Source organism: Mastigoproctus giganteus, chromosome 13, assembly GCF_048544385.1.
Source record: "Mastigoproctus giganteus isolate SK-2022 chromosome 13, ASM4854438v1, whole genome shotgun sequence".
Lineage (NCBI taxonomy): Eukaryota > Metazoa > Arthropoda > Arachnida > Uropygi > Thelyphonidae > Mastigoproctus > Mastigoproctus giganteus.
Genome location: NC_143587.1, coordinates 35301864 through 35318860, shown reverse-complemented (window position 1 = coordinate 35318860; position 16997 = coordinate 35301864). Strand labels below are relative to the sequence as shown.

The 16997-nt window shown below is 35.8% G+C and overlaps 1 protein-coding gene across 1 annotated transcript in view; it reads left to right on the top strand.

Moving 5' to 3' along the window:
* Nucleotides 1-230: 230 nt before the first annotated feature.
* Nucleotides 231-16997, top strand: part of LOC150075960 (uncharacterized) — a 45661-nt gene continuing 28894 nt past the window's right edge. Inside the window, exons 1-2 of the mRNA XM_090387513.1 lie at nt 231-688; nt 824-1087. Coding sequence (XP_090243639.1) covers nt 529-688; nt 824-1087 — 424 coding nt within the window. The 5' untranslated portion in view covers nt 231-528. The remainder of the gene's footprint in view (nt 689-823; nt 1088-16997) is intronic.

The window sequence follows — 16997 nt, the reverse complement described above, 5'->3', positions numbered from 1 at the left end:
TTCATCACGAACTCCTCATTGGTATACATGTATTTGTCCTGTGGTCTTTGGGCAGTATACTTGGTCACAGGCGCACATCGAAAATTGTAAAGGCCAATTTAAACGATACATTTTAGATGAACATCAAGTATGAATCATAAGAAAGGAACGTAAATCGTATGAAAAACAATTTAACAAAAGTGATCACGGCCTACTTTTGATAAATTTTTAGGTGAATAATCGCGGATGAATCGCCACTAGTGAATGGACATGGCATAGGTGCGCCGATTTCACCAGCTATAATCCCTGCAAATAATTATAAAGGATCAAATATCCGAAGGCAAAAGTGTGTTCCCGAAAATTCAACCTTAACTGTGAGGTGCTTACCTCTAGTAAGAAATTCCTAAGTTTTCAATAGATTTTATAAATACAATAAATCTAGATCGATAACCAATAAACAATAAGGTGGCTGTGGGAAGGATCCGCAACCAAAAGTGCGCTACTCGAAACGAAAGTTCACTTCTCTGTATGTGATAATTAAAATTCACCATGGAAACAATATTAAGTCAAAAAGGAAAGATGCTAATCGTGTATAAAAACTTCAAATATCGGAAGAGTGGAGCCACCAGGTTAGCTATGAAATGGCGGTGTACCAATAAGAAATGTTTGGCAAAGTTGTATACTGACGAGGCCTGTACTACAATCCTAGGTACGTGTAATGTTTGCGTTATAAATTGACAATCAGATAGTATAATTCGAAAGTACATAAAATTCATACAAACGATAAATTAATAGTAATTTCAGCCATTAAGCCAAAGTGATGTAGATTATTTTCACTTTTCAGATGAGAACGTAAATCACAATCACGCAGCGAGTAAAACATTGCACAGACAAGCTTTCTCCAATAATTTGAAAAAAAAAGCAACGGAAGATTTATGTGAAAAACCAGCAAAACTCATTCATCGAGAACTGAAAGAATCATCACCCAGGACCATTGAAAATATCACCATAAAGGACATATACAATATACGCAAATGTATTTACAATAAACGGCGGCGATCCTTATCCAAATTGCCAAAAAGTATTTTAGAAGATCACGATGTGTTAAGTAAGTTAAAATTACTTACCTGTAATATGAAAAAAAAATAAATATATATATTAGCTAATGATTGTAATCTTAATCTTTTCATGCTTCGAAAATTTAAAATTTTTATCATTTTGTGATATTAATGTATTGATGGAACATTTGATTATGTTCCAAAAATTTTGGTTAAAGTTTAAAACAAGTTTGCAGATAATATAAAGGTTGGTGGTGAGGGGTTTTTACAGTATGCTACTGTGACGTGATCTACAAACATTAGATAGTTGGACAGAGAAATAGTGATTGAAGTTTAACACTGAAAAATGCAAAGTACTGCATATGGGTAACTGTAAACCCAGATTAACATGCCAACCATTTGGTTCTGCATGCAGGGTAGTGGAAAAGGAAAAAAAGACCAGGGGGTAATTGTGCAGTCATATGAAATTCTCTGAGCAGTGCAGAAAGGCTGCCAGGACAGCACATGGGGTTTGTCAATGATGTACAGGAATTTTGCTAGCAGGGATAAGAGGTAATTATTCCATTATATAAGGCAATGGTCAGGCCACATACAGGTCTGGAGGCCTTATTTTAGGAAGGATGTAGAGCTGTTGGAGCAGTTACAGAGAAGGGCAATCAGATTGGTGAGCAGACTTCCAAGAAAGACTTAAGTTCTGCAAATTGCCACATCTGGAGACTAGGCACCTGCTAGGTGATCTGATTGAATTGTATAAGGCTTTGAATGGTTTGAGCAAGCTGATTGCTGATGGGATTCTTTCTCTTGCTCAGACTACACACGAGGGCCATAAATCAAATTGAGGAAGGATGGTTGAAGAATAGATGTGCGGACGTTTGCCTTTAGCCAGCAGGTGGTTGAGTGTTGGAACAGAGTTTTGTCTGATGTTATGGAAGCTGAGAATTTAAATAAATTCAAGGAAGAACTAGACAGACTATTGGAGTGATGGATAGGTGAAATTGTTTTTTTTTTTTTTTTTGGCTGTTGCTGTGTAATCTTGCTTTTTTGCATCATTTTCCACCACTAATACTAAGTGTTCACCATTCGTGGAATTAACAATGCGTAGTATATACAGAGGTGTAAGCAAGTGAGGCCTGCCTTGGTCACAAAAACAGGCTTTAAAAATAATATTATATATACATGTATAGTATTTAAATTTATTTATTTATTTATTTATTGTTACCTTTTTAACTTTGAAATGCCACAAAATGCGTGAACACAATAGTGCAAAATTTTTAACCCTACCAGTCTAATTTCTTCTTTTTTTTTTTTTTTTAGCTCTGATTATTTATTCTGCTGATTTAAACACGTCATATTTTTTTAAAATTTTCATTTAGCAAATAAAGAATATGAGAAGTCGAGTTTTAAATTCAAGCCAACCAAAGTTACAGCTGATTTTGAGGGATCAGTTCATACAGCTAATGTTCATCAGTGGGAAACAATATTGAAATAATAGTTTGCAGGCTTAATTTACCACAATCAAAACAAATTATAATATGAAAAAATTTCAACAATTAAGTGTGATAAACAAATGCAAAAGCATAAATTGTGAAACTGGTAATTTTTTAATTAAATTGGAAATTTGAACTAATATTTATAGAACTGCAGAGAGAGAGAGAGTAGGTGACTTTCCTGGAGTTCAAATAAAAAACAACACATTAACCTTGTTTTGGATTATCTAGTGGAAAACTATCAATGATGACACTAGATTTCCTCTAAATTGTGGCTTGGTGCTTCTGCTGCTTCAGAAGGAACTAAAAGTTTTGAATCTTTTCACTCCAAATACAATCAAGAAACTTTTTTTTTTTTTTTTTTTTTTTGCTGATCTGAATATTTTTAAATTTATTGATGTCATAAAACAGCTTCAAATGAATAGTATTTGTTTAATTCTAAAAATGAGCAACAAAACCTACAAAGGCAATTTTTTTTTGATACTTTTATAAAGAAAATTGTTGCAAGTTAGTGCATATGTATTAGCCTGTGTGTAGATGAAACAAACCAAAGTTTGTATATTAAGGGACACCATTTTATAACATTTCACATTGTGAACTCCTTCACAGTGTGAGATGTAATATAATGCCAGATAAAACCCAAATATATTTCTTATATTTTGAATAAGTAATGCTTCCAAAATAGAGAAGACTGTAGTACTCGGTTTAGTACTACAACCCAGATGGTCATTTCAAGGTAGTAGTAGTAGTGGCATGTGATGCAAGAAAGCATGTGTATGAGCTTATGCAGCATCAGCCAAAAAAAAAAAAAAATCACACCATTCCCTCCAAATGCCTGTCCAGTTCCTCCTTAAATTTATTCAACCTATCAACTTCCACAACGACAGATGGAAGTTTGTTCCAGCAATTAACCACCCGCTGGCTAAAGGCAAATTTCCGCACATCTATTCTACATCTGTCTTTTCTTAATTTGAATTTATGCCCCTTAGGTTTGTAATCTGAACAAGTGGAAGGATCCCATCAGAATTCAGCGTGCTCAACCCATTCAAGGCCTTATTCACGTCAATCAGATCACCGTGCAGATGCCTAGTCTCCAGCCACTGCAATTTGCAGAACTTAAGCCTCTCTTGGTAAGAGGTTCCCTTCATTCCCCTCACCAATCTTGTTGCCCTTCTCTGTACACACTCAAGTAAATCTACATCCTTCCTAAAATGAGGCCTCCAGACCTGTAAGCAGTACTCAAGGCGTGGCCTGACCATTGCCTTATACAGAGGGATAATCACCTCCTTCTCCCTGCTAGCAAAATTCCTATATATCATTGACAAAACTCCATGACCTGCCCTGGCAGCCAGTCTGCATTGCTCAGAAAACTTCATATCTGCCTGCACAATTACTCCCAGGTCTTTTTCATTTTCTACCACCTTAAGTGTAGTACCACACAGTTGGTACGTTTCTCTGGGGTTACTTCTACCCATATGCAGTACTTTGCATTTGTCAAGGTTAAACTTCAGTTGCCACTTCTTAGCCCATCTGCCCAAATTATCTAGATCCTGTTGCAGTAGCACACTGCCATTACTGTCATTAACAACCCTGCCAACCTTTGTATCATCTGCAAACTTCGACATTAAGCCCGATATACCTTCATCAATATCATTGATAAATATACAAAACAACAGTGGACCCAACACCGAACCCTGTGGGACTCCACTAATAACATTAGTCCACGAAGAGCAGCACCCATTGATTACCACCCTCTGTCTTCTCCCACTTAACCATCCTTTTATCCATTGTAGCAGGTTGGTTTTATCCAAGGTTGGTTGACTCCTCATTGGTGGGCAAGTAGGTACCCAAGGTGTAACAGCTGACTACCCAATTGTGATTATTTACATAATGTGAAAGGTATAAAGAGGTGTATACTCACGCACACATAAATTTCTAGAGATGTAAAACTTCAAATTACGAAAAACTTCACCTGACATACCGGCTGGTGCATACGCATCAGTTCTGTATGTAGTTGAAAAAAATAACGATGCCCCTTATACAGACTTTGGTCTGTTTCAGCAATGTGCAGGACTGTGCATATGCGCTAACTTCAATGACAAGGGGATTTTTTTTTTGTAGTTTGAAGCTTTACAGCCCTAGAAATTTAAAAGCTTGAAAAAAAAAAAAAACTGTTGATGAATATCAAAGGAGGTAGAGTTGAATAGTTTCATTATATAAAAGCCGTTTTATATAATTACTCAAAATTATTATAAATGGTAAGTTTCGTATAAAGAGGGAACTAACATTTTTACCTTTTAAAGTATGAGATAATACTGAATAAGTACAATGTCATGTAAAAGGAATAGCAGTTTTATATTTCAAATAATTGTAATAAATTAAACAATATGTATACATTTGTGTGTATATGGTATGCACAAATATATGTATTATGTGTATATATGTATTATACCTGCATGTACAGTATATATTTGTATTTAGAATGATAAACTTTTGAATAGTATTCTGTCATGTGTTCAGTGTTAAACTTTTCAGCATTGAGTTTCTGGGTCCTTGACAGTGCATTTTTGTGGCAGATGGCTCTGTGGATTGAATTTTTTTCATGGAATTTTGAATTTTTTTTTTTTTTTAACAAAAACTTTGTATTAATATGTTCTTATTTTGACATTATTGCCCAACACTAGAGTAAAAGTTATGAAAAATCAAATGAGAAATTCTTAAAAATCCTTGAAAATTAGAAAAAAAATCCCTAAATATAATCTGTTGTTACTTTTTTTTTTTTGATACAGCAAATTTTGCTATATCTGTTTATGTATTTGGTTCTTTTGATAAAACCAATTTTATCAAATTCTGGATCTGAATTTCGCAGAAATTTTTTGATTTTTGGAAAGTTTATAAATACCAACATGGTTTTCAAATGTCGCCAGACATATACTCCTTTAATGTTAGATCTTTTTTAAAGGTGCCACAAATGTTTACAGAACAGTAAAAGTCTAGATTACAAAAAAAAAAAAAAAAAAAAAGAGCAACTTGGAGGGAAACCCATTCAATCTTTGACATTGGATTTAATTTTAATGAGTTGGACTGCAAGTGCAAGTGACATGAAAGCAAAGATCATATGATTCTGGTGGAAAGAGATTCTCTGATTACAGCATTCTTCTTTTGAATTAATGCCATCACTTTCTTTTATAAGGAATTCTAGTTGTTCGTCAGACATTTAAAGGTAGTTTTAAACATTTATTTGTCTTCTGTAGCCCATTCCCTTAAACATTTTAATGTTCCTAAAATATCACATTGTGTGATCCTTATCATCTTACCCACCAACACTGATGTTTTCTACTTTTTTTTTGAAATGATTATACTGCATTCATTAATGAAATGTTTACAGATAATGACCCTGAACACATAATATCTCACTTAGTGCCATAATGAAGCAAACTATCTGATTCACTTTTACTGTCAAGTCTAAATGTGAATCCCCATTCATTTCACATTCAACGGTGATATTTGTCCTGGATGTTCATCCAAAGTGTATCCTGTAAATTGCCTAAAGCTTCCACAAAAAATACAGGGCCAATGTTAGCCAAGTGCTGTTGTATCAGCTGCTATAATGAAATTGTAAATTCCTTTTTCCATCCATTGGAAAGAAGAATTCTAAAGCATAAAAAGGAACTTCTTATTTTGAATTTTGTAACTGTTTTTGTTTTCACCTGAGTTATAATACCATACTCTTAGGTTTGATTACTGTGTACGGTTACAGACCTGGAGAAATTCTTTGTAAAGGCTTTTGTTTTTCTTCTTTACACTCAGGGTTATATTGTAACAGAAGTCAGACAAAACTGTGGTTCTTGCTCTTGTGCACTTGCATACAAAACTACCTACAATACCTGCAATTTACATAGCTAGTATGCTGACACATTAGCATATCTTAGCGCTTATTATTATTATTAGCCATGTGGTGCCAGGAAGCCTGAGGCTTACGCTGCACCAGCCAAAAAGAAATTCCCGAGTTACCCTGTGAGAGAGAAAGAAAAGGGAATCACCAAGAATGAGAATGATGATATCCAGCTCAGGATCCTGGGTGTGCCAGGGGCAAAGGTTGATGACATTGTAGAGCAGATATCATCTTTTAAGGGCACAAAAGGTGATATTGTTGTACACATTGGCACTAATGATATTAAGAGTAAGAGATAAGCAGATTTAATTAACAAGTACAGGTCAATGTTAAATAAAACAGTCATGAGCTAGGTTTGAATTTGAAAGTGTCTGCAATTCTGTCCAGATACGATAGGAGGGAGTATATGATGAGAGCCTTGTCAATCAATTCAGGTCTGGAGAGATTGTGCAAGGCTCATGGGGTAGAATTTTTTTCAGCGTGGTCTGTGCTTGCTAATAGAAGAGATTGTTTCTACAGGGATGGGATACACTTAAATAGAAAGGGTGGAAGAAGATTTGCTGATGCTATTGAGGCAGTGTTAGGTGGGTCAGAAAACTGCTAGCTTGGGGGGATTTGCCGGCGAAAAGGTTAAAAGTAACCGCAGGCAGAGGTGAAGGTGATTCTTGCACAACTTCTGTTAGAATAAGTAGCAACCTGGAGCGAGGGGTTTCAGGGACTGATGGCAGTCATCATGAAACAGGTGGGTATATGGAATGTGTCAGGGTGAATATGAATAGATGCATGTATGTATACCAATGCTACAAGTATAGTAAATAAATTTGCTGAATTTGAAGTGTTGGTCACAACATCAAAGGCGGATATTGTTCAGATATCAGAGATATGGTGTCACACTGATATTAGGAATGCAGAATTGGAATTTGGGGAGAACAATGTGTACAGAAAGGATAGGAAGGGAGGAGGTGTCATGCTGTTAATTAAGAAAAACATAAAAAAAGCATCCAGTTGATATAGATGAACAGTGCACTGTTGAGTCAGTTTGGTGTGACATAAGCACTGCGAAAGCAAAAATAAGATTAGGAGTGTGTTATAGGCCTAATGACTCGAATGAGTACAGTGAACAATTGTACAGAGAAATAGAGTGGGCTAGTAAATCAGAATGTCTTATAATGGGGGATTTTAACTTCCCAGATATTGACTGGAACTTGTGGGTTGGTCACTCACACACTAGTAAGACTTTTGTGGATTTATTGGATGATTGTTTTCTGCAGCAGCATGTTCGAGAGGCAACCAGAGAGGGGGTAATATTCTTGATCTGGTTATCAACAGTGATCATTCATGTATTAAGAATTTGAAGATAAAGGAACCACTAGGTGGCAGTGATCACAGTGTACTGATGTGGGATTTACTTAAAGATATAATTACCATCAGGGGGTAAAGGAAAGGGTTTTTGCTTCTGTAAAGGCGAGTACAGTGGGTTCAACTGACGATGTTACCAACAGTAAATTCTAAGTGGGAAGCATTCAAGAAATTAATCGTGGAAGCTACTAAAAGTTTCATACCTATTAAGAAATATTGTTCAAGGTTAAGGCTTAAATGGTTATCAAATGAACTAATAAGACTCGTGACAGAGAAGAAAAATGCATGGGATGCATATAAATTATATAGAAATTATATAAATATAATTATATGGTGACTCAGAAGCCTATGGCAGATATAAGCTAGTCTGTAATCAGGTCACAAAGGAGGTTAGGCAGGTGAAGGCAGATTATGGGAAATCTTTGGCAAAGGATGCTAAGAAAAACAGCAAAGATTTCTTTACTTATATAAACTCTAAAAGGAAGGGGATGAATCTGATTGGTCCACTTGATATTGACGGTTTGACTGTTGATGATCCTGCTCAGATAGCAAACAAACTGAATGAGTATTTCGCATCTATATTCACACGAGGTGTTACTAAGGTTTGAAAATGGCAGAAGGTTATCAAATTGTAGCAGGGTGCTTAATGATTTTGTAATAACTGAGAGCAAAATGGAGGAGAAATTGTTGAAGTTAAACATAAGAAAGGCAACTGGGGTGGATGGGATCTATCCAGTTATATTAAAGGAAGCGGCAAAGCAACTAAGCAAACCCGTAGCCATAATTATGAGAGCATCCTTGGACTCAGGAGAGGTCCCCATGGACCTCCAGAGATGTGCAAATATATCCCCAATTCACAAAGGGGGATTGAAGGGTGACACGAGTAATTACAGACCAGTTAGTTTAACTTCTGTTCCGGGTAAAATAATGGAGTCACTGGTTAAAGATGCATTGCAGGATCATCTAGACAAGACTGCAGCAATAATTCAGACACAGCATGGATTAGCATTAGTAGAGGCATATGATGCAAGAAAGCAAGCTTATGCAGCATCAGCCAAAAAAAACCACTTCCACTTCACCCCTCTGTTCGTTTCAAATACCTATCCAGTTGAGCCTTAAATTTATTTAGTCTATCAACTTCCACAATTATTCTGAGCAAGAGGAAAAATCCCATCAGCATTGAGCATGCTCAAACCATTCAAGGCTTTATACACCTCTATCAGATCACCTCGCTGGTGCCTAGTCTCCAGACACTGTAATTTGTAAAACTTAAGCCTTTCTTCGTAAGAGCACCCCTTTGTTCCATTCACTTTTAAGGTAAAGTCTTATTAGTTTGTTAAGGGAAAGTCTTGTCTGACAAATTTGATAGGATATTATGATGTGGTTACAAAGGAACTGGATGCAAAAAATAATTTTGATATCATATATCATATTTGATATCAATTTGGATTTCAGGAAGGCTTTTGACACTGTTGTGCATGGAAGACTTGTACAGATTGGAACAGAATGGTATTACGGGTAAGTTGCTACAATTGATAAAAGGATGGTTGGGTGGGAGAAGACAGGGTGGTAATCAATGGGTGCTGCTCTTCATGGACTAATGTTATTAGTGGAGTCCCACAGGGTTCGGTGTTGGGTCCACTGTTTTGTATATTTATCAATGATATTGATGAAGGTATATCAGGCTTAGTGTCGAAGTTTGCAGATGATACAAAGGTTGGCAGGGTTGTTAATGACAGTAATGGCAGTGTGCTACTGCAACAGGATCTAGAAAATTTGGACAGATGGGCTAAGAAGTGGCAACTGAAGTTTAACCTTGACAAATGCAAAGTACTGCATATGGGTAGAAGTAACCCCAGAGAAACGTACCAACTGTGTGGTACTACACTTAAGGTGGTAGAAAATGAAAAAGACCTGGGAGTAATTGTGCAGTAAGATATGAAGTTTTCTGAGCAATGCAGACAGGCTGCCAGGGCAGGTCATGGGGTTTTGTCATTGATATATAAGAATTTTGCTAGCAGGGAAAAGGAGGTGATTATCCCTCTGTATAAGGCAATGGTCAGGCCACACCTTGAGTACTGCTCACAGGTCTGGAGGCCTCATTTTAGGAAGGATGTAGTTTTGCTTGAGCGTGTACAGAGAAGGGCAACAAGATTGGTGAGGGGAATGAAGGGATCCTCTTACCAAGAGAGGCTTAAGTTCTGCAAATTGCAGTGGCTGGAGACTAGGCACCTGCAAGGTGATCTGATTGAGGTGTATAAGGCCTTGAATGGGTTGAGTACGCTGAATTCTGATGGGGTCCTTCCACTTGTTCAGATTATGAACCTAAGGGAGCATAAATTCAAATTAAGAAAAGACAGATGTAGAATAGATGTGCGAAAATTCGCCTTTAGCCAGCAGGTGGTTAATTGCTGGAACAAACTTCCATCTGTCGTTTTGGTAGTTGATAGGGTAAATAAATTTATGGAGGAACTGGACAGGCATTTGGAGGGAATGGTGTGATTTTTTTTTTTTTTTTTTTTTTTTTGCTGATGCTGCATAAGCTCATACACTTGCTTTCTTGCATCACAAGCCACTACTACAGTGATGTCAGAGAGTTTTAAAATTCTATACAGTAGGACCAACTGATGATGTTAGCAACAGCAAATTCTAAATGGGAAGCATTCAAGGAATTAAATTATTAGGAGACACAGATGTCTATGGTCGATATAACATAGTCTGTAATCAAGTCACAAAGGACATTAGGCAAGCAAAGGCACGAGAAGTCTTTGGCAAACAATGCAAAGAAAACAGTAAAGACTTCTTCACTTATGTAAACTCTAGAAGGAAGGGGATGAATCAAATCAGTCTACTTGACATCGACAGTTCGAATTATTAATGAACCTGCTGAGGTAGCTGACAAACTGAATTTGTATTTTGCATCTACATTCACATATGAATTCTGCAGGGAAGTGGAGAACAGAAGTTTATTAAACTTTTAACAGGGAGCTTAATGATTTTGTAATAACTGAGAGCAAAATGGAGAAGAAATTGTTAAAGTTAAACTTAAGAAAGGCACCTGGAGTGGACGGGATCTATCCAGTTATGTTTTTTTTTTTTTTTTTGTTGCTGTGTAAGCTTGCTTTCTTGCATTATTTGCCACTACTAATACTAACACTAATTTTCAGTTAAAATTTGTCTGTTTCTTTGTCCATATTGAGTTCTGATGCAAGCATTTTAGTGCTTAAAAGATGATAATTTCTAATCAATATTCTTTCCTGGTCCACATTTTCATTAGTTTTCATGTATACCAAACTGCCTGGTCATTCATCATCTTCCACCTCTCTTCCTTCTAAAAATCTTTAATGTCATTCAAACACTCGAGCTCTTGACAAAATATCTTCCCCCATAAACTTGATATAACAATTCATAACATTCGGTTGGTTCTCTCTTTATTTTTGTTAAAAAGTTGAGATTGATTTGTTCAGTTCTGTTCCTGTTCGATTCTTTTGTCTGTCATTTTTCCAGCCAACTTCAAAAACACAAGGTAACAAAAACATATATCACTGAAAAATGGATGAATGTGTTGGAACATGACTTGGCAGGCAACTAGGGAAAAGTTTAAGGTCAACTGCTGTGCCTTTGTTTCACAGGTGCTTGGTGAGTACTGGCTGTGTGTACGATCTTGTTCTTTAATAGCAACACCTCGTATCACGTGAACTCTATGCTTGAATTCTCTGCTGGCCAAACTAACAGTGAGTGCACAGTTTTCTTGTATTATGTATTTTTCTAAGCACTGGTAAGATATAGCTATATACATAACTCTTTGCTCCATCAGCAACATAAATAGACTTCTGTGATTTCTGTATGCAGGAACAAAACCTTCATGACATGCTGTAGTGTTTTGATTTCATCAAAAGATGCCAGGAAGATGATAGCTCCTATTTATTTTAACATAGTGAATTATCACTGTGTATATGTTATTATTTATATTATCACTGTGACTAACTTGTCTGATCAATTTGACTGGCTACTATGATGCAGTAATGAAGGAACCGGATGCAAAAAATATTTTTGATATCACATGCTTTTAATGCTGTTGTATAAATTGGAGCAGTGTGATATTAAGGGCAGGTTAATGCTATAGATAAAGGCATGGTTGAGTGAGCAAGAACAGAGTGGTTATCAGTGGACACTGTGGAATAATGCTAGTGGAGTTAACCCCAGGGATTGGTGCTGGGCTCTTGATGAGCTGGTCTTGCAACATGATCTATAAAAATTAGGCAGATAGGCTGAAAAGTGGCAATTGAAGTTTAATATTGAAAAATACAAAGTATTCTGTGTGGGGAACAATAAACCCAGATTAACATATAGCTGTATGGTATCACACTGAGGGCAGGTAAAAAATAATATAAAGACCTTGGGGGTAATTGTGCAGTTAGATATGAAGTTCTCTGAGCAGTGCAGACAGGCTGCCAAGATGGCTCATCAAGTTTTATCAGTGATATATAGGGGTTTGCCAGCAGGGACAAGGAGGTGATTATCCCATTGTGTAAGATAATGGTCAGGGCACATCTTGAGTACTGCATACAGGTCTGGGAGCCTCATTTTAAGAAGGATGTGGATTTATTGGAATGGATACAGAGAAGGGCAGTTAGACTGGTGAGGAGAACAATAATTTTCTTCTGCAAATTGCAGCATTAAGAGAATAAATGTCTGTGAGGAGCTCTGATTACGATGTTTAAAGCTTTTAATGGATTGAGTAAACTTAATACTGATGGCATTCTTCCTCTTGCTCAGGCTGCACACAAAGGGACATAAATTGAAACTGAGTAAGGATAAAAGTAAAAAAAAAGTAAAGTGCAGCCATTATCAACCCACTGCAGGATGGAAGCCTCCTCAACAATTCATGTTGAGGGAAATGAACCATAATCTGCCACGCTGGTCCAGTGCGGGTTGGCAGATCGACCGTATTTAGCAGTCAGGGGCTTGAACCCCGGTCTATTCAAAGAGCGTGTGCTACTGCACTCCCGCTCCTGACCACTTGGCTACGGAGTAAGGATAGTTGCAAAATAGACACGAAATTGCCTTTAGCCAGCAGAGTTGATTATTGGAACAAACTTCTATCTGTAGGTAGTTTGAATAAATTGAAGGAAGAAGTAGACAAACTATTGGAGAGGATGGACAGATGATGGGGATGTTTTTGATGTGAAAATATCTTTGGCAGCACCTACTAAATTTTTCAGACTGCAGTAAACTGATTGGTAGCGAAAATGCGAGACAGAAACACTTATGTCATTCCCACCTAGTCCCTGATCTTGAACTGGATTATATACATCCACTCTACCTTGCCTCTCCCACAGAGGAGTAAGATATAGAGTGGTCACTTGTTCATTTACTCCAAGCACCACCAATGCAAGGACACGAAACTAACATGGCCATCAAAACCCACAGAGTAGTAATGCACATGCCTAATGCTAATAAAGTCGTTACTGTATTTGGTAGTAGGTTAGTTTGTTGAGCGTAGGAAGTTCGTTTTACATTACATATTTTGTTATTATTATTATCATAATTATTTGTGGAGTTGTCTGCTCACATGCACAGAAAAAAGTATTTCTTCTGTTATAAATCTGGAGTGCAGTTGTACTGATTACCGGAAGAACATTTAAGGTAATTTATCATAATTGATAGAACTAGAAAATATTTAAAGAAATGTTAAAAAAAAAATAATAAAAAAATCTGTGAATAACTAATTAAAGCTAATTCGTAACTTATTATTACATTATTAATATATTAGATTATTACATTAATTAATATTAATAGTGTAGTTAATTAATTAATATATTAATCAAAGTAATAGTTTATCGAATAATTAAATAATTTAAAGTTATAATGTAATGACATGGTTGGGGCGTTCACTCTACCTTTCCAAAGTGTGCAATTCTAATATGCCATTTCTGCACAATCTTTTTTTTTTTTTTTTTTTTAATTATCATCCCTAGGTTTGACTCCTTTTTTTTTTCAGACTTACTGACTGGTTTCAGTACAGTGAAACAGGTGCATTGGTCTCACTGTACTGAAACCTGCAATTATTACCCACCTGTATATAAAATTCTTTATTTATTAATGTTTATTGCAACTGGTATGCATGATGGTATTCTCCTTCTAGGCTGCATTTTAGCCAATGTCTGGCCATTATATTATAAAAATTATTTAAAAATATTACTTATTAAAATTTATATATATTATAATTTAATAATATAGGTATATGTGAGAAATGAATTTAAAGTATAAGAAGAGGGGGGGGGGGGAAGATAGGGACTGAAAATGGAGAGATCCAAACTGAGGAAGTAGAAAATGACTTTCTTTAACGTTACCTCACGGCCACCATCACTATTAATATAAACCTCCCGATATCTCTACTTATGTTTATATTTCATTATTCTTCCGTCTTTTATAGGTTGAGCATCTTCTTATTCGTGTGCCATCTAACAGAGGTCAGCAACCACCATGGCAAATGTCTCTCTGTCTCTGGTAGTTCTGAACAGCTGCTCAGTGTTCAGTCCTGTCCATTTCTTAATGTTATCAAGCAACGATATAGGTCTTCTCCCAGACTTTCTTCTTCCTTGCATTCTCCCCTCAATAATTATCTGTGGAATTGCACATTTGTTGTTCCTCATCAGGTGTCCAAAGTATGCTGTTTTTCTTTTCTTTATGTCCTTCAGAAATTCCTCTGTTTTTCCAATTCTCTGCAGGACACTCTCATTGGTCACTCTTGCTATCCATGCATTCTTCTGTATGTCCACATTTAGCATTCTTCTGTATGTCCACATTTCAAATGCTTCTAGGTTTTTCGAGGTGTTAGTTTTCAGCGTCTGTCTCGGCACCATACAAAACTGACCAGATAACATCTCATTGTTTGGATTTTAAGGTAGAGATCCAGATTTCCATTGCACAATGCAGGTCTCATTTTAAGAAAATAATGCCTGGCCATTTCAATCCTTGCTTTTATTTCCATATCCGGTTCGTTTTTATCATTGATCCAACAGCCTAGATATTTGATTTTGTCTATTCTGTCTATCAGCCTTCCGTTTAACATAAGGGGAGGTGTTGGCATTGCCCCATTAAGGACCATGAGCTTAGTCTTGTTAATATTAATCCTGAGACCCATTCTTTCACTTTCTTCACTCACATGATTGAGGAGTATCTGTAAGTCTTGCATATTAGTTGTGCAAAGTACAACATCATCTGCATAGCAAAGGTTGTTAATCACTCTATTATTGACAGATATTCCTTCATTTCTTCCATCTAATGCTCTCTTGAGCATAAAAGGTTACATTGTTCATAATTTCAATTCTAGCTGTTTGATTTTAAAATTTTAAACGGCTTTGATTTTCTTTCATCGTCTACTATCGAATTGTGAAAATACCAAATCTAATTTCAGGTGTTGAGAAAAGTTTACAACCGACAAGAGCATTTTGAAGATGGAAAGAATAAAAGCTTCGAAGCCACCGAAGAAGCCTCCAATGTCAACAAAAGAACGAGTTCAAAAATATAGAGAACGAAAAAAAATGGAAAGAATTAAAGCTTCAAAGTCACTGAAGAAGCCTCCCATGTTGACAAAAGATCGAGTTCAAAAACATAGAGAACGAAAAAAAAAGTGTACGTTTGCTATTTTAGCTATCACAAACCCATTGTAAGTAATTTACCTTTTGAGATGTATTGCAACCTCAGATTGATGAAATTGTCGGGGTGGGGGGGGGGGAGCTTTAAAATGTTAAGACGTTCAGATTATTTTCGTTCCTAAAATCCTAGGATGTTTTATGTGAAATGTTGTGTGTTTTATGTGAAAACATCCCCAAGGATGTTTTCACATAAAATAAAACATCTTTTATGCATACAAAGGTACACATGTAGGTTTTTTTTTTTTTTTTTTTTTTTTGGCTGATGCTGTATAGGCTTGCTTTCTTGTGTCATTTGCCACCACTAATACAATCAAAAAGGAAGTCATATTTTCATAGAATTTTGATGAGTTTTAAGAGAAAGACACTGACATATTTCTGTAATAGTTATGCTATAACCCATTTATTGCTTGTGAAATCACTGAATTTGTAAAGCCTGCATAAAGGCAATACAAATATTGCCTCTGTTTTTTTGTTCTTTATAAACATTTCTGGTTATAAAATATTAATACATAAACAATGAAATAATTATTGAAATACTAGTAAAAAATACAGTTATAACCATTCTATAATAAGTAGATAGTCGAAGCTGTTTATAGCGACCCTCTTTAACGTCCCACACATTATAATATCCTAGTGTGGTTGGCTCCCACCCAATTTCCCATTAACCTAATGCTATTTTATAAACAATCGATATAACAACCCTTTTATCATTCTCTGGGGGGTTGTTATATAGAGCTTCGACTGTGTATTAATTTAGAAATTTATTCCCAGATAGTTTAGTCTTTGAAATATTTATCATTTCAAATACTTTGATTTTTCTCTATTATTTGCAAGTAAACAAAAATGAATATTTAAAAAAAGAAAACTGTATATATATTTTTTTTTTTTTTTTTTTTTTTTAATTATATGAATAAAGTCAGTTTTTAACCCACTTTAAATGTTATTATTCGACTATCGAAGTCCATGAGGAATTTTTTTTTTTTTCTATTTTTTTTTAAATTGTGGTATATCATGTACCATCATTGAAATTATCAATTAAAGAAAAAAATAATATATAAATAAATACACTCCCAAAAGACTGGGCAATAATATTTCTGTTATTACTCAGTCTTAAATGGAAGAGTTTAGGAGAGACTGCTTCTACAGGGATGGGATACACTTAAATAGAAAAGGTGCAAGAATATTTGCTGATGCTATCAAGGCAGTGTTAGGTGGGTCAGAAAACTGCTAGCTTGGGGGGGGGATACACAGATTAAAAGGTTAACAGTGGCCACAGGCAGAGGCAAAAGTGATTCTTGCACTGCTTCTATTAGAATGAGCAGCAGCGTGGAAAGCAAGGTAATGGAGATTTCCAGGACTGCTGGGAGTCATAGTGGAACGAATAAATACATGGCCTGTGTTAGGGTAACTAAGAGTAGAAACAGGTGCAGGTATACTTGCATGTACACCAATGCTAGGAGTATAGTTAATAAATTGGATGAGCTTGAAGTGCTAGTCAAGACATGAAAGGCAGATATTGTTGGGATATCAGAGACGTGGTGTCACACAGATATAA